This window comes from Chroicocephalus ridibundus, chromosome 4, assembly GCF_963924245.1.
Source record: "Chroicocephalus ridibundus chromosome 4, bChrRid1.1, whole genome shotgun sequence".
Lineage (NCBI taxonomy): Eukaryota > Metazoa > Chordata > Aves > Charadriiformes > Laridae > Chroicocephalus > Chroicocephalus ridibundus.
Genome location: NC_086287.1, coordinates 31,440,655 through 31,464,458, shown reverse-complemented (window position 1 = coordinate 31,464,458; position 23,804 = coordinate 31,440,655). Strand labels below are relative to the sequence as shown.

General features: G+C 36.2%; 1 protein-coding gene across 14 annotated transcripts in view; it reads right to left on the bottom strand.

Moving 5' to 3' along the window:
• Positions 1–23,804, bottom strand: part of RALGAPA1 (Ral GTPase activating protein catalytic subunit alpha 1) — a 135,727-nt gene that overhangs the window by 92,701 nt on the left and 19,222 nt on the right. For 10 of the 14 annotated variants that reach the window (XR_010070997.1, XM_063334399.1, XM_063334401.1 and 7 more), the window contains exons 8-17: positions 21,834–21,972; positions 16,247–16,455; positions 15,602–15,841; positions 13,315–13,506; positions 12,682–12,819; positions 10,356–10,504; positions 8,997–9,126; positions 8,166–8,403; positions 6,283–6,444; positions 1,699–1,839 (exon numbers count right to left, since the gene is read on the bottom strand). Coding sequence is in view for 13 of the 14 variants with exons in the window: in XM_063334399.1 (XP_063190469.1) it covers positions 1,699–1,839; positions 6,283–6,444; positions 8,166–8,403; positions 8,997–9,126; positions 10,356–10,504; positions 12,682–12,819; positions 13,315–13,506; positions 15,602–15,841; positions 16,247–16,455; positions 21,834–21,972 (1,738 nt within the window). In the remaining variant the exon portion in view is untranslated. The remainder of the gene's footprint in view (positions 1–1,698; positions 1,840–6,282; positions 6,445–8,165; positions 8,404–8,996; positions 9,127–10,355; positions 10,505–12,681; positions 12,820–13,314; positions 13,507–15,601; positions 15,842–16,246; positions 16,456–21,833; positions 21,973–23,804) is intronic. The other 4 variants (XM_063334400.1, XM_063334408.1, XM_063334410.1 and 1 more) reach the window with 1 other exon arrangement.

Sequence of the window (23,804 nt, the reverse complement as noted above, 5' to 3'; positions counted from 1 at the left end):
TATGTTAGAAGTACAAAGGTCTGCAAAATTATTTTACTTTTAAGAACTGAATTGGTCATGCAGTTTTCGTATCGGATGAGTATCAACAGAAGGATAATAGCAAGAGAGCCATCAGGTTTGGGACACATTAGAAGAAAGATGCAAGCTATGGATGATAAAATTGACTGCAAAAGCACTTTTGCCTTCTTTAAGACAGGATAATTAAGTACCAGTGATTATCTGACAGAGTTCACTGTGAAAGCTCATTCTCTTCTTCAGGTGCTCTTAAAATCTTCATTAAGAATTGACTATTTTCAACAAAGTTATGGCCAGGTAAGATCTATTTCGTAATAGGTTGTTCATGTATCATTCCTATAAAATCCCTATCTGCTAAATTCTAATAATTTATATCTCAGAAAATATACCCATTGCATTCATACGTTTATTAATTTATTACATATAATTTGTATTTTACTATTCTTTGTTTTTGGTGTCAAGATTTGCATTCAAACGTTTTATAATTTTTCATTGTGAAAGTCTGGTATCTCTAGAGTGGGTTCCTTATACTTTCCTGATTCTCCATTTATGTTTTTGGATTGAATACTAAGGCACCAAGTTTCTGTTTCACAAGACGACCACCTAATTTTGGACACACATCAAAATACATTTATGAAAATACAGTTCTTGACACTTCTTGGGTAACAAAGGCAGGCAGGAGAGAGAGAAAAGAAAAAAAAAAAAGAACATATCTTCCATAAAAAATTACTGCCGTTAAGTCCTTATATTTGTACACAGTTTTGACTATATATATATATATATATAGTCCTCCTGCTGTGCTTTAATTTTTTTTTTCACTCATTGAGACAAAGGCATAATATGATTGTCAGCTTTCCATGCTACTAATTTACATCTATGTAATAGCTGGAGCACAGGAGAAAAAAAATATATATTATCTGTAAACTTTCATGCATGAATTTTTAAAATCTATAATTCTAATTGGTGAACCTACTTATTAAAAGCAAATTATCCAAAGAAAGCTACTGTCAAACTTCTAGCCAACCACCCTGCTGGACCAAACATAATATGGAGGAAAACTACAACTCTCTAAAAATATGGATCATTTGAAAAACAACAACAAAACACAGCACTTCAGAATTCCAAACTGTATAGATTTTTTTATGTTTTTATATATTAATGAAACCCAGGCATACTGTAAAGCATAGTATATGACACCATATACTTCAGACATTCTTTTTTCATGGGAGCTAAGTTATATCATTACCATGGTTGCCCACAACATCTATGATACTGAATTCAAAAATTTACTTAGAAAGATGTAAATGGCAAGTCAAAGTAAATGTCATTCTTCCTTTCCCTCCCTCACTGATCACAAATAAAACTTTAGGTGAGTTGTACTCTCTGGTAGACAGATGCTGTACTACTGCTTACCAATAAATTGAAAAAGCAAGAGATTTCTCTAATTTTCACTTTTAGGACAGTAAACATTGGCACAGCACTAACTTCCAACAGTTCCAGAATGAATTGCAAAATAGCATGGTATTTTACGTAACTCAAAATATTCATTCTTAATCTCTTCCCCTCTCCCCCCATCCCCCAAGTATTTTTACTTTGAAAAATTTAATGATTTAGCAGAATTTGAAAGCAAAAGGTTTAAAAAAGTGATAAAGGGGGTGCAGAAATTAGCAGAGGTGGCACTACCTGAAAGCTCATCAGAAAGGGGAGTGAGAACAATATCAGGCAAGAAGGGTTTGGAAGTATGGATCAGAACAGGAGCACTTTTAGCACTGCGTATATAGGCCGATGGCAGAGCACATTCACCAATGGATCGGCTTCTCATGGCTTTAAAAAGGAAAAGAAAGAAGTGGGGAAGGAAAAAAGAAGAGTGACTATAATGAAAGGCTTGTGTCACAGAAAAAGCAGCAACAGAGAAAACAAAGATAAAAAGGAAGAAAATTCAAAAATTAAAACATTTCAGCACGGCAGATATTGGCAGAGCTGTAAGAAAGAAAAAAAAAATCAGTGGACAGATAAGACATTTTGAGTTTTTAACTTTTATGTAAAGCAGCAACAATGCCTTTATTATGACGATTACAGAGATTTTGCATTCAAAATCAAGAAACTAATTAACACTTTTTATTCCCATTGCATCAGGGGTTGAAAAATCAAAGTTAAAGTCACTCCAGAAGCACTCAGAACTTGAAATTTTTTATCAGAAAAAGCAACTTACACTACATTTGCATTTTTCTAGTTTCCTTTGGTTTACTCCTGAAAAAAGTATCTCTGAATTTTACACATACCCACACGCTTGAATTCAAGATTCTCTAAAAGAGATTCAAAAGCATAAGGAGAAAATGACCAATTCTGTGTGGAGAAATTTGCAATACAACTTGTTATAGTTCCACAGTAAACAAGAAGTGACTGAAGTGAAATGGTTTGACAACAAAAAGCATTAAATTATTTCTTATCCATAGGGTCTGGCTTTTAACTGATACTGGATAAATCTTGCTAAACTGATCCTAATTCACCTTCTCCTATTCTCATCTCCTGCCAACAGTCCTACAGAATGGAAAACTTACATTAAGAATTGTGGCATCAGGATCACGGTTATACCTGCAGCTTTTCCACTAGATTTAAAATAAATCTTTATGACATTTGTTTTCCTTTGTTAGAGTGAGGCATAGCAAGAACCGATACTGCATTCAATCTCAAAGTACACTTGAAGTTCTTCAAAAAGCAATATTCATTGTTTCAAGCAGCTTCCTTTTCAAACTGTTGCAAATTTGATAACTTGTTTTAAAATAGTTGCTGATAAACTTATTTGAAGGAAACTTCAATGCATCTTACATAAATATTGTCAGTACAATATTTAATCTGTCTTTGTACTTTTCTATATATACTTTAGAAACAACATGGAATATAGACTTAGAATCTTAGTGCTCCTGATCTGTACGGGAATCAGAAGTACATCAATGGAGTGCAGCGAAAGTTGAGCACATCACACTTCTAAATCAGGTTAAAGAATTCTCCCTAACAGCAGCATGCAGATAGCTTGGGTAGGTCAATGTACATAGAGCAGAAAACACATTTGACAAACGCAGCACAACTTAAATGGAGCCTTAACATCAGTTTGAAAAAACAATTCAGAAAGACAGACATTTTAAGACTGAAGCCATTCTCTATTAAATTTAGTTTATAAGATGGAAACCAATTTAAAAAAAAAAAAGGCAAGTATGTGTAAGGCTTTAACATCTCTGTTTGAGAGATACAATAATAAAATTCAGGATACAGTGATAGTTAGATGCATTACATTCATCATTGTGCATCTTAAAATCAATGTAGGCAAGAGAAAAAATAACAAGCTACATAGTAAATCTCAAGGGTCTTTTCCAACCTAAATGATTCCACAAATCTAAACAAATCAAGCTTTTGAGATTGGATACTGTGTTGATTACAAATTTTAACAGGAAGTGTCCCTGTAATTTGGTTGGATCTTTTCCACCGTATTACACTGATAGAAGCAAGTGGGGGGGCAGAACAACCCATTTACTATTTGGAAGGTGGAAATTTTACAGAAACTTTTCAAGGAAAACTTACAGTGTATTATTATTGAAAGCAAAATTAACTTTGAGATGCTGTAAGAGGAAAATATGATCTCAGTGAATTGTTATTTTAAAAAGATGTGTCACATTCAATTGAGCAGTTAAGTAGAGGCAGACTTCGTACCAGAATGTGGACTAGATATTTGACAGTTTATAACCTTCCACTGTTGTCTATAGACAAAAGCAGAACAACAGATTTGTAAATTCTTTCTGATCTGTTATTTTTATAGGACTAGAATCTGCTGCCTAAACCACAAATTTGGTATCTAGCCCTATAGACGATTTTTCAACCCATATGCATATCATGTTTAAAGGCCCTTTTCCAAAAATGACTTTACATAAGTTCAGGCTAAAAATGTACACACTGCGTATCAGAAAAGCTGTGATCTTTATTTGAGTAACACACACACATACACACAAATTTGGTGTGGCAATAAATGTGTGCTGGCATGAGGATGGCTCAAAAAATAGAGGTGCACAGACGTACACAAAATGTGTACAACACAAAGCAGATGAAAAAGAAACCCCAGCTTTTTCTTACCATAAAATATTCAACATGCACATCCTCCCTACTCAGATATAAAGAGTATATTACTCACAATCAAAGGCAATATACTACGTATCAGATATCATGCAACACATCTGAGGTCTGACTCAGTTCCAGACTTAGGTTATGGAGCTTACGTTAAACTGAAGGAAAAGATCTGACCAGAGAAATGTTCTATAGAAAATTTTACTTATTTTGACTATAAACCACTTTTTTTTATTATGTGACCCTGTGTTAATTGGCACAGATTAAGAAGCATCCGGTCAGCTCTCTTAGCAGACGTGAGAGATAATAACAAGCAACTGTTTGCAGACAGTTAATACATGCTTTTGTAACATATTCTTCATTAACATTGTAAAAAACTGAAGAGTTTGGGATTCTGCATCTGGCAACTCTCTTTGGGCTTTTCATCTTTTAAAATCATCCTACTAATGCAAGCATCACGCTTGTCCACGGATGGTATTCTATAATATGAAATTTTAGCTGGTTACAGTAATACAAACTTGGCTTATTAATATCAAACATGTAAGATAATTGGAGGAAAGGAACAAAACCATGGAAGCTAAAGTACACTGAAACTAAAATCAGATTAGTTTGCTGCTAACCAGGTCAATATATAGCTTGATTAGGACAAATTTCAGTCATTTTAGGACTAACATCATATAAATAGCCATCTTTCAAATAGCAGCAAAACAAAACCATTAATAAATTGACCAAACAACATAACCCTCTGACAGAATATCTGAAATATTAACAATTTGGGAAGGAGAAATTTTAACATGAGCTTTACCTTGTTAAGACAATTAAGATTTAAAACAAAAACACCACAACAGTTAATCACAGACTATCTACAGAGAAGCAGAAATTACATTTAAAGTATCTGCGATCCATAAGGAAAACTTTAGTCAAACTAGGTACTGTCAGCATGAGATACAGAAAAAGCTCTGTAGCACTTAAATGCATGAAAAAGACAGGATATTTTGCAGTAGTGACTTCAATTTCTCACGTGTCTGTACTGCTTATAAACAATTAACTCTCCCACACCAATAAAAGCCTTACAAGAAAACAATGTTTTTAAATGGAGAATTTTGAAGAATATTCAAATAAAAACTTTGGCTAAATAACCTCTGAGACTTAAAAAAAAAATATTTGCAAATATTTTTAGAAAGAAAATGTAAATTTCTGAAAAGCTAACACAATTAATATTTTCAACTACCAATATGCATCCCCAGTTTCTAAAACTGTGTCAGAATGTATCTGCTTCCAAGAAGTATCAATGAAGCAACAACATACAATGACTGCAGCCACTGCTACTACAGAGAGTAAAAAAGCAAGAGATACTCCTTAAAAAGTGGTTCTTTCAAATAAAAAAGTAAAATCAGCTTAATTTTCCTTCACATAGGAGATAGCACTGAGATCATCAAGATGAGACAACAGAGTAAAGAAATCTGTAGTCCAGTTCATGTCAAGATATTCTAAGCAAATCATATGAACATAAATGAATCTTCTTTTGAGCAATCCACCTAAAGCCCTGTTTAGCACCACTCATTTCTTACACAGGAAAGACTATCTGCAAGTAGTGAAGTTGAGAAATAGATGACTTCAGCAATGGAGAACTGCACACGTATGTGCCAATCTTTCACTAATGCAAGATTCAGGGTACAGTAAAAGACACCACATTTTATAAACTATGCAGATATATACATATTTCTCACATTTTTCTTTGCACAGTTGGAAAATACTCAACCTATTTTGTGCACAGTTTATGAAAACACACACTTCAAAAGCCTTATATTACCCACCTATGCATACCATTACTCAAACCACTCCAGATTTTTTCTTTTTCCTATACATAAAACAGTATTATTTTTCCAACCCTGCTTAAGCACGTGATCAAACTCATTAAGAATTAATACATCAACTGCATTACTTTTATTTGCAGTAACTGTAACTCTAGTAACCACAAGCTATTCAGCTACCCAAAAGCACATAAGGCTGCATAATTTACACATTTAACTAATTATTAAAGATAGTACACTTTTGTGGAAAGAAGTTATCCACATCGCTACTGAAGTCAACTGTTAATTTCTTACCCTTTCTCAAATGTTACTTACATCAGCTTTTACAGATACATACCAACTGTTTTCTGCCGTACTATGCTTCTTGCCTTTTCTGTTCCTGGAGAGCCAGTGGTTGTAGCACTGCGTTGTCTCATTGGTGCTTGTCCAGGCTGATCACGGCTCCAGCCTCTAGAAAAGGACTTATCAACGGAAGATTTTGGGAATTCATGTCCAACTCCTGCAAAATAGAATTACAAATCTATTCGCTTCTATTCTGGTATCACCAGATAGAAACCCACTCAGCCACCATTAACACTGAGGGATACTCAAACCTTTTCAGAAGTGTTGGTGCTATTAAACTATTGAGATTTTCTTTTCGGACCAATGAGTGCAAACCCACAAGAAAGCTGGGTTTACAAAGGTCGTAGCCTGATAAAAATGTGTAACTAGAGAAACTTCTCCTTTGCTGTTCCTATTAGACAAGACACACAAAATCGTACATTAAAAACCACTAGTATTGTGGGGGTTTTTTTCCAAAAAATTTCATTACATTTGAGGAATATGAAATAAAGATGATAAAAACTTTAACACCAAATGCAAAAGTGAAAAAATGGGATGATGGGCTCAGAGAAGATGACTCTGGAAATTCGCAAAAAATACTATACTAAGATTAAGAAGACGTGGAACCCAATTCAGATTTGACATTTATAATGAAGTAAATAAAGTTCATGAGGACCTATCAAAACAAGCGTATGTTAAAAAGAAAGATCTAAAGAATATTTGCAATGTATTTCCTTATCCACATTGAACTCATATAATCCAAAGTTACACTTGATAAATAATTACAATCCTAAAAGGGCATCTTCTTCAGAAGTGAGCCCTGGTATAACATGTTCATTATTATAATCTCTTTAAGAGAGGGAAATGATCATCCACATAGATTACGTCTTACTGACAAACCCTAGGATACTGTAGAAAGTACCTTTCCTCAGGTTTGACTGGAGAACCATATCAATCAGAAAACAGAGAGATTAAAAAGTAGACTAAAAATTACACTTTTTTCCCATCTTTATTACATAACTAAATATAATCCTGTCTCTCACTATTAGATCTCAAAGCGCTTTTTAAAGGAGAATGGTTATCGTTGCCCACGTTTTGCAGAAGTGGAAACAAAGGCAGAAGTGATTGCTCATGGTCACACGCAAAGTCACTGATGTGGGAAAAGAATCCAGGTTTTGCAACTCTCAGTCCAGCACTCCATGCAGGAGAACAGACTTCCTGTCTCCCTTACCAATTCCAGAAGTGAACCTTTATAAGGAAGTGGCCACCTCCTTTCCCCATATTATGCCCTACAGAGTATTTCCTGCATTGTTTAGGAACCAGTTTTTAAATTGGTACCATTCGTATCGATTATTAAAAATATCCTTTCTCTTAAATAGTCCAACAAGGTCTCTTCAACAAAACCTGTCTTCATCATGGCTTAGTGAGGAATTGGAACCCAAACAAAGCTATGGTCATCTTACATTTCATCTTTAAACAGCAGTCATTGGATTTCAGGGTCACTATTCCAATTGTGCTTCCAATAGCCACTTTGCTAACTAGCTGATTTTTACCAGATGTGTAATCTTTGTTATTTTCAAGAAGTTATGATTGGGACTCAGCTATTCAATTACTTTGATATAAGCAGAAAGGCATAACGTACTACAGTATAACATTTTAGGTTAAATTCAACACACTTAAGAACTACATTCCATAAGTGCGTCTTTGCAGGACTGAATCTTTATGGGGAGATTTTGTGGTGGCTCTAAAAAGCTGCCTCATCATAAAGAAAATGAGTTATTTCAGGTGATAGAGATGGTTAATTAAATGCACTAAAAAGGCTAGACCAAAATTCTGCTGTGCCCAACATCTCATTACCCCAGCTCAAATTCAAACGATGTGGATACAGTGTTGTCTTACCTTTGCCTTTGTGTTTTTTCTGCTTCTGCTCACTTAATTTATCCAACGGCAGGTCACTGAGGTCCAGGCTATACAAGTTTCTAGCTAATACTTTAGTTAGTGTCTCCATTGTCAGTGACCACTCAGTGGCCAGCTCTTCCCAGTATGTCAGAGATGACATCACAGACAGCAGGTCATCCCAAAGTTCTCGAGAGATGTACACGTTTAGATTCGCTTTGATCCAAGCTACTATAAGAGTCTAAAAGAATAAAGTGAGAGAAGTTGGGTTCCGAACATAAGATGACAACATTCAAATGTTACCGCTTAAAAATAAGTTTCTAATTGCCACAGAAATTTCTGCGTACTCTGGACATTCTTTTCCTCACCAGTACACACAGACTTTTCACCAATTATCAAGTGTTATGTTACCATGGGCTTCTGACATACATACAGAAGCAACTGGTTTGACTCATGAAAGAGCTTTCGGTATCTTACAAGTTTTGCCAAAGCTTTTTGTAATACTGTTCTCAATGAATTCTCATCACATTAATATTTTGTGTATCGGGTTTTTTTTTTCCTACTCCAGAATCTATAGACTTTACAGATCCTCTTCACAGAGGGGCCACCACAACAGCTCTCTGCAACTATAAACCAAAACCCACTGTCACTGTGTCATTAAATACAAGACAGAAAAGTAACAAATGCAGACAGTTCTTTAACCCACACCATTTACATTATACGGGCAACATAATCAATGATTTAAGATGACAAACCAGCCAACAGCAGTTGCTGCATCTAATCTCTTGGTCAAAATTAAGATGAATTAATTAAAGTGAATTTATGTTTAATTGCCTGGAAAAGAGGTCCTGCAAGTCTTCCGGCTAAAGTGGAGTTTTTTCTTCCTTGATACTGCAAGAAAGTTTGGGGTGGTATTTTCAGCACGGATTCAGTAACCCTGAGCAGCACGAGTAGCATCTGTTCCCTGCAAAACAATATTAAACTTGGAGTTACTGTTTTGTTATACTTCTGTATATACCAGGATACTTTTAAAGATAATAACTGAGCTTGACTTGCTCAAACACATTCCAAACAGGACGTAGTGATTACAAACAGCCTAACTTGGTTCTTGCATAAGAAATTAATCTAATCTTCTTTTCACACTTAAGAGTGAGGAACCCCTGTTGCCCTCCAACATCTTCTGCCAGGTTATGCAAGTACTATGACTTCCAATGGCCTGAAATCACAGGCAAAGTTTTAATCATGTATTTCCAAACTGAGCTTTTACTTTTTTTTTTGTTTTTGGTATCAATGACAGGTTTTGGCAGTATTACATTATCATTAACGTATTCATCAATTATTTTGTGTGGCACAATCTTTGCCATCACTGTCTAGAGTCACTAGTGAAACTGGGGAAGAAAATACTAATCTAGTGGAATCTGTTTTCAACTATTACTCTCAAATTTCCCAGTGGCTAGCCTGGAACTGACTTCTCATTTCCCCACAAGAGGAGACAAGCTTCACATGACATGTAATGCCAGCTCTACTTACGCAGAGTTCAGGAAATACTAGTGACAGATTGAATGCAAGTTAAAATGGAGTAAATCAGCCATTTGAAATCCCCTTGCTACTGCTTTCTTGCAATGGAGAACAGTGGCAAAATACTATTTCATTAGAGACAGGAAATAATAGAAAGTTAATTTGAAAGTGGGTCCCTTGTACCTGCTAGGCACCTTAAGCACTAGAAAGGAACAAAACAGTTAAAACAGTACACGGACTCCTGTACAAAATTACAGATCAAAAGCAACCCACATCTGATTATAATAGTTATCCATGCTTATCCGAGGATTTTTTGGTTTTTTTTTTAAACAAGGCTGTGAAGCTTCATATATGTTTCCATATTTAGGACTTTGACACATGAGCAAAACACCCTTGATAAGTCAACAGTAGCTCATTAATAGTAGTCTGTGTACCCTAGCTTACGTCTTTTTTTCACTGAGGGCTAAGCTGCCCTATCTAGGTGCCTACTACTGGATTTAACAGAGCAGATAACTTACCACAGGGGAACACGTTGTCTGTGACATTGAAGTCCCTGTATTTACTGATTTAGAGAAACCGGTTCACATAGGCAATACCATTCTACTGTGTTTACTACCAAGCAAATTTTCACATTTATCTTGTGAATAATCTAAGATAAAAGCATTAGCATTTTACCATGTCTTCTTGTCCATAGTCACTTGGACTACCATGTGACGGTAGATATTAAGAATGCGTTTACACATATCAGTGTGTTCGTCCAGCAAAGCTTTAATTTCATTTGCAGGCTCAAGAAAGAATATATTTGAAGAATTTATTATAAAAACCTGCAAGTAGAGAAGAGTGGATGTTATGAGCTTGAAGTACTTCGATGTTTTCAGCAATTCAGTTGGTAGTAACCAGGAAGAGAAAAACCTAAGATTAACAGAAGAGGTTGCATATGCACTCAGAAGTATACATTTAAATACAAGTTAGCTTGATGTGATGATAAAGCAACAATAAGACCGATTTTCCCCCCATTTTTTTCTACAAAACGTATTTGTATATTTTTGCTCTCATAGACAAGTGGTACAACAAACTACTCAATACAATTATTTTAATACGACAGACAAAAATGTCTCAGTAAAGAATTCCACTGCACAAAAGTTCCACCTGTAAGCCCGCAGCTGACAAGTATAATATATGCTAAACTACTTGAAATAGGCCTTGTACACAGTGTGTGCTACAGCATGCCAAGGCCTGTATCATGTTCTGGAAGGAAACTAAAGCATGTAATCAGTAAATCTTACCAAAACTAGGAAACAGGATACCTTCTCCAAAGTGTCTGACTTTGGTGGACCGTGAATTAGAGTTTTCAGAAGGAAAATGATGAAAACAAAGTAGGCAAGGACACTGTAGGAGTTACAGGAGCTACTACTGAATTGTTGTTATATTTCTTTGGAAGTTTAGGAAGTATCTGAATCACAGTGAGCCCTAGATTTCCAATTAATTTTTATTTGTCTTTCTTAATCCACATGTACAGGAAATCATTGGTTCTACAGCTGTGATTTCCCTCTACTGAGAGCTTTGGATTTTAATAATTAAAAACTATTAATATGCAGCTTTACATCCACTAGCCCCAACTAATGAACGCACCTTACTCTAAGTGCCTATAAATAAGTCTATGGAAGAATTAACTGGGAAGAAAACTCAAGACAGAAGTCTTGGATTCTTGATTCACAGATAAAGTCAAATGCGGTTCCAGGTCAGGAAACCTCTCAAATTCAGACATGGTACTGGTTTAGAATGATGTCTTAACTCTGTTTTGGGCTAAAAAACCAATGTATTTGCTAGTCAAAGGAATCTTTGTCTAAAAAACTTCCACATGAAGAATCTCCTAAGCATTCTCAGATGCGTAAACCTTACTAACAGATTGCAAATAGATAAAGATACTTCACTGTTTCTTTTCTCAGAAACACTTCATAACTTAAATAGTCATTGTATGCAAAGATTACAAAGCTAAAATTATTGTAGCATACTTGAATTTGAAAGCAATTTCAGTTATTAAGTTTATTTCTATATATAACAGTGTACAGCACAACAGGAAACCATATTCAGGAAATCATTCAAGCTACTGTAAAAATAATGAGTTCTAATTAGCATTGTCACCCATGGTAAAAGCGCACACAGTGGAGTGGCAAATGCACATGTCTGTTTACTTTGTTTAGAATCAATTCTCTTCTGAATAAAATAATATTACAAAGGCTACAGTCATACACACACCTATATGTATGCATGTGCATGCACATATCATACATAAAATGCACACATTTTACATGACTCTCAAATTATACACGCTTCATGTTCTATATCCTCAACTTCAGTAAAGCATTTTGCTGAACATTTGAAATTAAGACTTCTACCCTGCCGAATTTCCTGTAAGAAGTTAGAAAATTTCTGGTAGGGAACTTCTGCAACTCTCCCATTCCTTAACGGTATCACTGAAGTAGAGAGTTGGGGTGTCTGATCGAATTTTTCAAACACTTATGTACTCATCCAATCTGTAATTCAGATAAAGATGAGAAAATATCACTGTACAATTTATTATTCAGATTAGGAAAACTGCAGGTTCACATGTTTTGTGTGTGGTGACTCATAACTTAAAAGAAAAAACCTTCTAAGCATTCTTATTAAACACTTAATTAGAATAATTTGATGATGTGGCACTCAAATGAGAAATTTTTCAGTGATGCAATGCAGAGCAGAATGCATGTCCTGATGCAAAATTAAAAGATTTTTTTTACTCTGTTATCCAACTCTTGTGTATTCATTTTCCTAGTAAAGGTCAATAAAGACATAGTGAACCACTGCCATTATTTTAACACCATTTATCATCACACTTTTTAAATCTAAAAAAAAATTTTGCAATACTTGCAGGAGTATTGCATCATATTCCGCTCTTTATGTACTGATAACATGAGCTTTATTATTAGGATGGAAATCAGATGTCAAGTCCATTTCATACCTGCAATACTGACTGCACTCCAGCTCGCACATTTTGCTCTTCAGTATCAATTTCAGACATTTTATGCAAAGTGTCTTCGTAACAGCCATTTCTTGCCCAGTTTGAATTTCGAACATGACTGGAGTTCATCCCTTTTTCCTGAAAAATATTTTTTTCTTAAAATTCTATAGATTTGCAGACAGGTATTTTGGTTTTATATTAAAGGAAAAAGGATACAATAGATATTAAATAATAAACGATAGTAAACAGATGCTTAAGATGCATCTTAAAGACACAAATATATTTTAAGAAGTAACAATTATTTGAAAGTATCTGGATGAAATAACTACTATTTTCCTCATCCTTTTATTTGTAAAAAGTTTTTACACAGCTGAAGATTGGCATACTCTATAATCCACATCTTGAGAACGGTTCATAAAACTACAAGAAATTTTATATTGAACTAACTACATTAAAAATCTACACATAATGGATCAAATTGTTAGCCCATTCATGCACTGTTTAATTACCCTTGATTCTCCCCAACAGATGCTCTGACATAAAATTAAACCACATGTAATCTGTCAAGGAGGCCACTTCTCTGCCTTCTAGCGTATCCAAATGATGCACAAATATTAAGCAACAATATCTTACCTCTTCTCTTTCTTTTGCTTTCTCTGATGAATTGTGGTCAACAACACTTTCATCACAATCTGCAGCTGTACACTGCATTACTTCTTCAGGTTCTTTCATAAATAAAGGCTTGTCTTCTTGCTGAATCCATTCTTGATACACTTTTACCACTTTTCTCATGGCAGCTGCTTCACATATTGGCAAGAGAAATGCCTGTGAGCAGAAAAAGAAACAAACAAACAGTTACAATACTCGAAATCATGTTGGGCTCTCTAATGTACAGGTTCTAAGGGATAAGAGGGGAAAAAAAACCCCACACAGCCACACAGGATCTTAAATAAATTACTCCTGAATCTAAATGTTTGTTCACTTCTCTATCTGTAAACTAAAAACATGAAAAAAATGTTTTAACAAGGGAACTTGTCAAGAAAGCACTTAAAAAACTTCACTGACAAAGGGAGAGATATAAGAATCCACACAGACTTACCTATTCAACACCTAGCCTGCTGAAATTAAGACCCAAACACTCATCAAAAGTATGCAAAACGAATGAGCAGGAGTTTCTATTACAACATTTTCCATTCAGAGGACTTGGAAGAGCGGGGTTAAATCAGTTCTAAATGACGTAACAAAAATTGAAGTGACATACGTCACTGGCGGACATGCATCTTATTTTTAGCCAAATGAGATTTTACAAGAGAGTATCCTTAAAACAAATGGCTCCCTGAAAAGACTTCAGAATCATTGCTTTAAAAATTCACGCATTTGAGTCAGTGTAACGGCTTGTCACTGCCCTCTTCAGGAGGTTTTCTGTATCTGCTGTACTGGCAACAACTAGTCACAGTTCAGAAACTTTTAACGTTAGTCAGGTTTTAACTAACTATAAATACATTTACCACAGACCACGATGCCCTAATTGTATTTTAAAAAGAACAGATAAACTACACTAACACATAATTTTATGGAGTCCATGGTGCGAATGTTGAAAACTCATTGCCCATGACTTTAAGGAGCGCCTACTTGACAGAAGCGGTATGCTGTCTCTCTGTAAACAGACACACAGTTTTTGTACCCTGGAGTCTAAAATGCATACATTTTTTTTCTACAGACAATTTTCCCACCATTCAGTACAACCGAAACCTCCTCCTGACTGGAATAACTTAACCCTAATGTTTTAGAAAAATTACAAATATCTGGCATGTTAGAGATGAACTTACACTGAAAACTTCTGGCTAAACAATGACTTAAAGGAGATCTCATAACCAAACATGAAATCCAAATAACCTACATAACTCATGGACTACCTTGCAAAAAGAACAAGTAAAACTGCCTTTGCTGTCCCTTTCACTGGAGAGGGCAGTTTCTAAATAGACCATCAATAATTTAGACTCTGTGTTCAGTCTTTCAGACTCCATAAACCCTTGTGCAGCAGCTGAATTTGGGTAACTTATCTCCTTCAGTAATGCGTCCAAGCTCTTCAACACACTGGTTGTGGATAAGCTTCTGACATTTATTTGCCTCATTTGAAAATATCCTTTCGTCCAGATTGTAATGGAGTTTTTAAATGGTTTTCTGATGTTTAAAGCAATTAGTGTCATGCATTTCAATTGAAACAGTGTATTTTTCTTTATTATTATCCAGAACAATCTCTTTGTCTTTTAGATCTATAGCATGGGGCAAATCAGCATCTTGTTCCATTCTCTCACACTGAACTCAAAGTTAGGTATTTTCACATTATAAATAGAGACTTCATATTCTGGCATATGTTCTCAGTTTAAATTTGTTCTATAATAGTTTCCAGTTGAGAAACACTATTTTGAGTATGCTCAGCTAACATTTCTGGTTGCAGAAGCTGTTACCTTCTATGGCCATCTGTCCCACTCTTCTGATGAACACTATCAAGGTAAGGACATTCGACTGCTCCTAAAACAGCTTTTTAAAGCCTGCAGGCTCCCAAAGCAGGCTTATTTTACTATGCTTGGTTGTGAGCTCTAATAGCTACGGGGCTGACGTACAAAAAGATCAAACATTCCTCTCTATGGGGAACCGTAAAGTCCAAGTTAAATGTTGTCAAACTGGTTATTAAAGAAATAAAACTAGAAAAATCAGGAACCAGGGATATTCTGCACATAAAATATTACAGAGTTTTTAACTTTTTAATTCTTAAACCTTAAAGGAAAGATGACAGAAAAACCTGTACATTTATATAATGTTCTGCTTAGCAAATGCTCTTGAAATAAAGCCGTGATGTGGTGATCTTTTATAGTATAATAATCAAGATTCTTGCACTCTAAAGAGGGTTGTTTACCTGCCGAAAAATCTCAGTTAGAAAATTAACATTGCTTCTTTTAGAAGAAAAGACTTTCCGGACAATTTCAATATCAGTTAAATGCTCTTCATCAATACTGCAGAGACTGGAAGAACTCGGTTCTCTCTCTGTTAGAGTACTTGTATTGGAATGAGATTGTTCTGGCTCTGCATTTCTATCCTGCTTATCAGTACTGTCATTTTTGCTGTCCTCCCTTGAAGCCATGCTAGCAGCTGCTCTCTGAAACAAAAATTAAAGAATACTTCACAGCTCATTTTTAATACAACAATTGAACAGTACAGTTTAAGTTATACAACAGTATAATTTCAAACAGTACAAATAATTCAGAAAAAAACCCAAAGATAGGATTCACTGCATTTCCAGGCTTCTTATGTCTACTCGATTAAAAACAAAATAGCAGAATTTGAAAAAAAAAAGACAAAAAAACCAGCATAGCAAGTCCTTCTAAAGCAAATTCATAAGCAGAAAAATTAGAAACTCCTTTTTTTAATTGTTCATTAGTTCTAATGTTTTAATTAGTTTCAATTCTTCATTAGTTGTAATTATTGGAGGAGGGCATGCTGCTGATGTAACAATTAAGACAAAAAAAATTAAAACAAACATTTTTTATATATTTGGTTTTACCTGAATATTCTTTGGCACATTTTCACCTTCCATCCCAGGAATATGAGGTCCTGTATGAGGTTTTGGCTCAAGCCAGAAAGACACCAACCATCGAATGACAATAACACGAGCCTTAATAAAAGGTTCCTTTGTGCAATATATTGCCTCATTGGTTTCAGCATCTTTCTTAACCATTACGTAGTGTGGCTTTGGTCTCATTTGCGGTATATCTGTAAGGAAACACACCATCTTAAAAACACATGCAGAGAGAAAGCTCTATATAAAGAACGAAATCCTAAAACCATAACCAATGCATGTGAACTTTCAGAGGTGCTGTTCTTTCATATTCTCTGTTGCACAGCTCATCCCAAGATGTGCCAAAATGGACACAACACAGAAAATTTCAGGACTAGAGTACAAGATATCACAAGGCTGTCATTTTCTCCTAGAGGGAGACGATACCGTTGGTCCAACGGACAGCAGCTTGTTTCTGCTATGCAAAACCTTTAATTTCTTACCTGAAACTGATTTTTAGAGCCTTACATCCTTGCTTGCGTTTTTTTTTCTAAACGAGTAAACATGTTTATTTTCATTATTTTCAGCTTCTTTTTAAGCTACATACTATACTCAATATTTAAACTTTAGCAAACTCACTACTTCCCACTTCCATTGAAAACTACAAGGGGAGTTCCACGTACCAAAATAACTGTTAACTAGTCTAGAATATGGCCAATACAAGAAAACTGTCATAGAGAATTAAGATATTGTCAAATTTCTTAATTTTTAACAAGTGTTTATAGTTGTTTAAGTTACTAAGTAACAACTTATATATCTCTCATACCATTTTAGAGCCTTTTAAAAGTCCTATATGCTATTTATCCCCTACTACCAAGCCTATTAGGAAAAGCAGATGCAGTTCAGATGCAAGGGATCGCCACATTTCCAAATGCATCCCTAGAAAGATCTCTATGCTGGCCTGCAGCAACCCACAATGAAGCAACATAATTAGCGATAAGGGTCATAGTTCTTTACCAATACAGATCCCAACATCTAATCACGGCTACAACGGCAGAGCTTTAGTTCCCAACTGTATTCCAACAGCAGCTGCAATAAACCTCTACTGGCCCTGCAACAGGTGAAAGACGAATAGAACAGAGAGAAACCCTGCTCCAAAGCCGCGCGAGTTTTGTGGCTACATCTAATGCCACATCTGCACTAGCTAATTTTGCTGGACTTTGCTGCCAGAGCAAAGGCACATGCATCTTCCTAGGACTGAGCTGAAAGATAAGCCTGTGGCAACAGCTTCTGTACTAGCTTGCAGGGGATGTAATGAATGATGCCCAGCAGCGTGCCAACTAGCAGGAACTGCGGTTAGTTGGGGTCTAAAACCTACAGCTCCATTCTCCAGCCCATGTTCTACATTATGGTTCAGAACTGTTTAGCTCTTCTGGTTCTCTACTGTGCTAGCGACAAAGATGCTGACAGTGTCATCAGTATTCCCAAACCTGCTTCAGAAAAATTGAGTCTTTAATAACTCGATCTGGATGGGATTGACATGTGTGGTGTAAACATAACAAAGACTGCAGGGTGGGGACACGCAGACAGTTTTTAAATTGTGCATAACACACATTTCTGCAGGGACAGATATCAACAGTCCAGTTCAACTCCAGACAGGTATCAGCCAACTCAACACTGCAAATCTAATTTCTGGGTTTCACAACTCAAGACAGGGTGTAGAACAGTTCTGCAATACAAATCATCAACCTAAAGCAGATACAAAACTTGCAGGTGCAAATGACATTTCCCTGGGAGTGGTGTCAACTCTATTCCTACTTCTGGAAGGGCAAGTATGAGATCTGCTCTGATACAAAAAGCAGATGAAAATTTGTCTGAGGACTGATTATGACATGTGCTGTCAGAACATACCCTGCTGCTGGTGTTTCAGTATCACAATTTTCATCTGGTGACAGCACATGAAAACAAAACAACCAAAACCACCCAAAAATAAAATCAACAAAAAAGCCCAAACCAAACCAAACAAACAAAAAACCAAAAACAACACACCAAACAAAAAGGAGGCGTGGAAAATGATGGTCCTACCCACATATGGAGAGGGACAGATTGGAAAGACATGGTACTTCAGCATTTCCTCAACTCTTCTATAGCTTATGGTACATGAGTAAGAGATATGTTCCATGGTTTTACAAGCCAGAATGAAGTTCAAAGATACTAATGGTCGGAGTCAAAGAAGATGCAAAGTCGTCATGCTGAAGAATATAAAGTTGTTCCCTGACTGTTTCTTCCCAATGGAAGGTCAAGAGTTATTTTAAGGGATCCAGCCTAACTTCTGACAGGTTATAGTATCATAATCCAGCCAGAACAAAACTGGATAGCAGCAAAGAAATAATCACCTACGATCTAGGCAATTAACATCTGACAGCCATATATACTTTTAGGCATTTGAAGTGAATACAGCCTACCCGTCAGACTGCTGTAAACGTTTCCTTGTTAATATTACAAATACACAACACAACACTCAGCATCAGCATTAAGGATATCCAAGCTGGTGTATCTCAGCGTCATTTCAACAGCCACGTACAAAAGTAGTCATAAACTCATCATGATACTGCTAAACTCAGGAATGTTTCCAGAACAGATTTTAAAGTAACATTCACTATTTTTAATGGAAGCATTATTTTTAGAGGAATAAACAACAAGACTCTTGCATATCATCCACCTACATGTGTAACAAATGCACAGAATACTTTTTAAAAAGCTTACAAAGAGTTTATTTACTACAAATATAAAACAGTACATTGTTTTCATTCTATGCAAAGCAGCTGATTAGTAAGAAAATTAAAACTTAATACACCTTAAACAGAAGCATGTATAACAGCACAATCACTGAAAAAAAGAAAGCAAATGCCTGTTAGCGCAGTATTTAAAGATGCAAAAATCAGTTCTCTCTGGTATCTATTAGTATTCAGCAGGGTGTGAAGGCTGCAATACTGGCCATGCAGTAACAGCACTCGGGCAGTATTTTCAAAGGGACAAGACATCCAGTAGACATGCAGTAAACATGTCTTTGCAGCACACTGCCTCCTTCTGTCGGTTCATGATATCCTCTCAGAACATCCTCTCTCTATATTCTCTCTCAATCATATTACGTGCTGCAGCTGCTTCTCAAATGTATCCTCCTTCAGTCATTCCTTGAATTTTCACATTTCTGTCCATCTTGGAAGTAGGTGTCAAGGCTCCAGATGAGGACACTGATGTAAAACCAAAGCAAAACAGAAGCTTATTAGAGTGACTCAAACAGTGCAGAAGGAAATATTCCCTTGCCCCAACTTTCCATTTTCCTTTGTTTTGTTTGGGCTTTCCCCACCCCCCACCCTTCCCTCTCTGGGAACTTGGTGTGAGCTGGTGCCAAAAAGGGCAGGAAACTAACTGTAGATGATAGAAGATGTACACTGGGTAGAAAATGAAAAGGCTAGCAGAAACACAGTGATAATGGTGGACACTTGCAGTTTTGACCACGTTTACTTTTTACAGCAATAAAGGCTTCAGAAGGAATGAAGAGCTGCAGAGAGCTGTAGGACAGCCCACTTTATGGTTTCCCTGTAAATGAAGGGGCCAAATCTAAATGGTTTGGAAATTGCACAGAAAGGCAAGTTACTATGATGGAAGAAACAATACCCCTGCAATCTTACTGCCATATCTGTAGTTCTTACTAAAGAGTTTCCAAAGACTGTATTACAGAATCTAACCAGATATTAAAAGACATTCAAAACAAAACAAACAATCTCATGGGCTCTTCTAAGCCTGTAATACTCAAGCCAGAATTAGGAGGAGGCACAATTCTTGTAACTGGAATGCTCATTGCTCTTTACTGTAACCGATATATGACAATCTGCCTTAACAGAAAGAAAAAGAAAATAAATCTCAATCCAATATACTATCTCCAGTAAAGCCCTATACGAATGCTTGCTTACCAAAACTACTGTTTTGACCTGTACCTCATAACTTCTCCTAAATTAAAAATTATACCAGCAGCATAAGAACTTCTGCTTTTAGTGGCAGGCTCAGTGTCCAAGTTTGCCCTGTTTTCTGCCTAAACAATGTCAATTTTGTTCAGAACAGGCACACGACTGTCTTAAAATAGGATGGGGAGAGGCATGCCAGAGAAGAACTTCTTAGAGGAGAAAAGACTATTTTACTCACCAGTGCTGCTGTTGTTTTCATTACTATATTCTTCCCCAAATCCTTGTCATTGCTGCTGTCTTTGCACAGTTTAAGGCACTGACAGTAGTTTTGTGCCCATTTCTTCCTTTTCTTCCTCATTGTCCTCTTCTTTACTAATGCCTTGGAAGTTTCTCATTTATGGTTCACAGAAAGAGAGAGGACTACTGTAACACTTCTGTTTAAGACTCAGTCGAGATCTTCCTTGAACAAGAAATATGGAACCGATATTTTCTTGTTCTATGATGTCAAGCAGCAGTAGGTTTGCTTTCTCAGCATTTCTTACCATCCCTCTTGTAGCTATTTTATCACTGAACCTCTTCAGTATCTTCACACAACTCTTGTTCTACTGTTGCTTATGGCTCAACTTAGACTGTTTCTTCTCCCCTGGACGAGAAGTTCCAATGTTTGCCTTTCCCAGGAGAACACGGTTTTGAAACAACCATCTCTGAAGGAAGCCACAATCCAAATACATATACATGGACGGGCAGAAGCAGAAAGTAAGACCTTTTCAAGAGACTTCCCAACAGCTTGATTTTAGAATATGAAATTGTGGCTGAAGATCACAACTAATCCTTGGGAGATGTTGCATCAACAGGTAAGAGGAGCACTGAGATGTCCACATTATTCCAGTAATGAAATGGCAGCTTAAAGCCTATGTATGTGGTATTGCTTTGCAAACAAGTCTTGAACTCTGTTGGCTTACAACCAATACGTGCATGGGTGCATGCAAACCTGAGCTAGCAAAGTCAAGACATGCAAACAACGTTGTAGTTTATAATAGGCTAACAGCCTCTGAACAAAACTCTAGTTAGATTTGCTTAGCAAACACCTAAAATTGCACTCTCTCTATGGAAAGATATGTTCTAGCACCATCAGCTTTAAAGATTGTGTTAAACTAACTTCCTCTTCCTACTGCAAGCTGTTGAGAAAATACAGTTGACGCAAAAACATAACTAACTTTGCTCTGACTGAACCATGAGAGCAAGCACTGTATGATGCAAACACTATGATTCTGTACCAGATAAAGCGAACATCCCCCAAAGAACAGCACACTAACACCTTTTATACCAGCAACAGTAATTTCTCTTCAGAGCACTATTAAAATAATCAACAGACGTCACATTGAAGAACTGTTTTACGTGAACATTTAATTTACCTGAATGAAGTTAATAAAGCAAGATTGACTCTAATGAAGGGGTCAGGTGCCTCCATGAACAGAGAATTGAAAACCACGAACAGACACCATAACATGTCCAAATATTTTTTGAGACTGTTCTTTCTGGGAAAGATGACAAGCAAAAAACTGCTTTGCTATGCTCTCTATTAGAGAAAATTTAATGATGTCATCAGGTGAGTTAACACTTACCAAGTATAGGGTTATACAAGCTGGTCTCCTTACAGATGTTTGGGAAAATAGAAGGTAAGTAGTATTTCTTAAAATTTGAGAATAAAAATGAAAATCCCTTTTCCTGGTTTTCCTTGTTCTTCCATTCTAAACTCTTAACCTTAAAAAAAGAAGTTGGATAAAGTAAACATCTAGAAGAGAAAGATGACTGATGAAACGGCTTCTTTTTAAGTTATTTATTGGGAACATAATCATATGCATTTTAATAAACTTTTAGAAGGATGGAACAGAAACTAACTAGGAAATGTGAATGAGTCAAAGATTGTTCTCTTCCAAAACGTTGCTTCAAAATTAACTTTAACACATCACATACTGAGACAAATCAAAATACATCTGCTTTTATGGTCATCTTGCCAAGTCAGGGAGTAAACCCAAATTGACTGTTTTTAATAAAACTGGGTTTTTATTTCAAAATATTTTATAAGAAAAGGACAATTATCCATGCTACTCTGAACATTTGTTTGACCGTTTCTTTTGACACATTCTGACTAGCAAGTGTCCATACATTCATTATAATAAGTACTTAGATGCATTTATGTGGTTGGTAATATGAAACAAACAAATCTGTCAACAAGCAGCAGCAGAATATACAACTTTAAAGCTGAGTTACACAAGTCTACCCTCATGGATCATGAGTGCTGAGCCTCCCCCATTATAAAATGTTTTCCTACTGAAAAGCATGAAAGTTCTCCTTGATAATAAAACCAACACACAGTTTCGATCTTTGTCCTGAAGAATCCATCTGCCTGTAGAGTTGAGTAATCTGTCAAGTCTACCATAAATAACACAAAGGAAGTTTTCTGAAAAGTGCCTTTTTTTTCCCCTCCCTCTTTTCCCCCTCCTCTATTCCTTATTGCAAGTCCACAGTTCTATTATGATCTATTTTCAGGGCAACAGGCCTTTAGAATGGAATATATACACATAAATATACTCCCCCCAATATAATTCAATGGAATGTGTGACTGATATGTAAAAGGACGCAAAGTCCTTTACCAGAGCTTAATATCAAAAAGTAACTATTCAGCTTGAAATTATCAGTGCCCCTAAAGAGACTTCAGCAAAAGACTTTAGTATTCACATAGCAAACAAGTTCTATGACACCTGCCTCAATGACTGATCTAAATTTAAATATAGTATTACCCATCTATTACAGAGAGAGCAGTTGTCTTCAAGACTGAAAGGGATATTTTTATTCAAACTGAACAGTCATCATTAAGCTTAGCCTACAGATCTCAAGTATGACGACTTCTATTCAAACTGGGAGATGTTGGAAGCAACAAAATGAGGTTGCAAATTATTCCAGCGCTGCAGGTTCACAGAGTAAGACAGAAGCCATAAACTGTTTCAGTTGAACGTTGGCCATATTTGTGCCACTATCCATTGCCTCTAGCTCAGCCTGCAAAAGCATGAAGAAAAACTTATGTATCAAAACCCAACTGGGTTCTGCTGGACAAGTCTGACCCAGAAGGCAGTACCCTGGTACACTGACAGCACGTCATGCAGCCAAGCAGTTTGCTGGGAATATGACAGCAGAGCAGGCTTGGACGCAGCATGTGCCAACTGGCCAGCACATCGATTACATAAAATACAATAGCTAAGCCACAGCTTTTGACAGGAGCTCTTGCCATGCCCTGTCCTAGGCATCTGAAGTAGTGGCTGAGATCATGGAAGTGTCAGGGTACTAAGGGAAGGACACAGTGTGCACTACAGTTGCACACCATGTGCTAAGTACTCATTCAAGTCTTCATTTTTCCTGCACAGTTTAGCTCCATCATCTGCCTTTTAGGTAGCGTGGGATATGCAAAATCTTACTACCCGGTGTTCACATAGCAATGCCACTAAGAGAGCGTAATCACAGCAGTGCAGCTATTTTCAAGCAGAACCTAAGTCATAAGCTTTGCCAGATCTGAAATATTACAAATACGTACTATT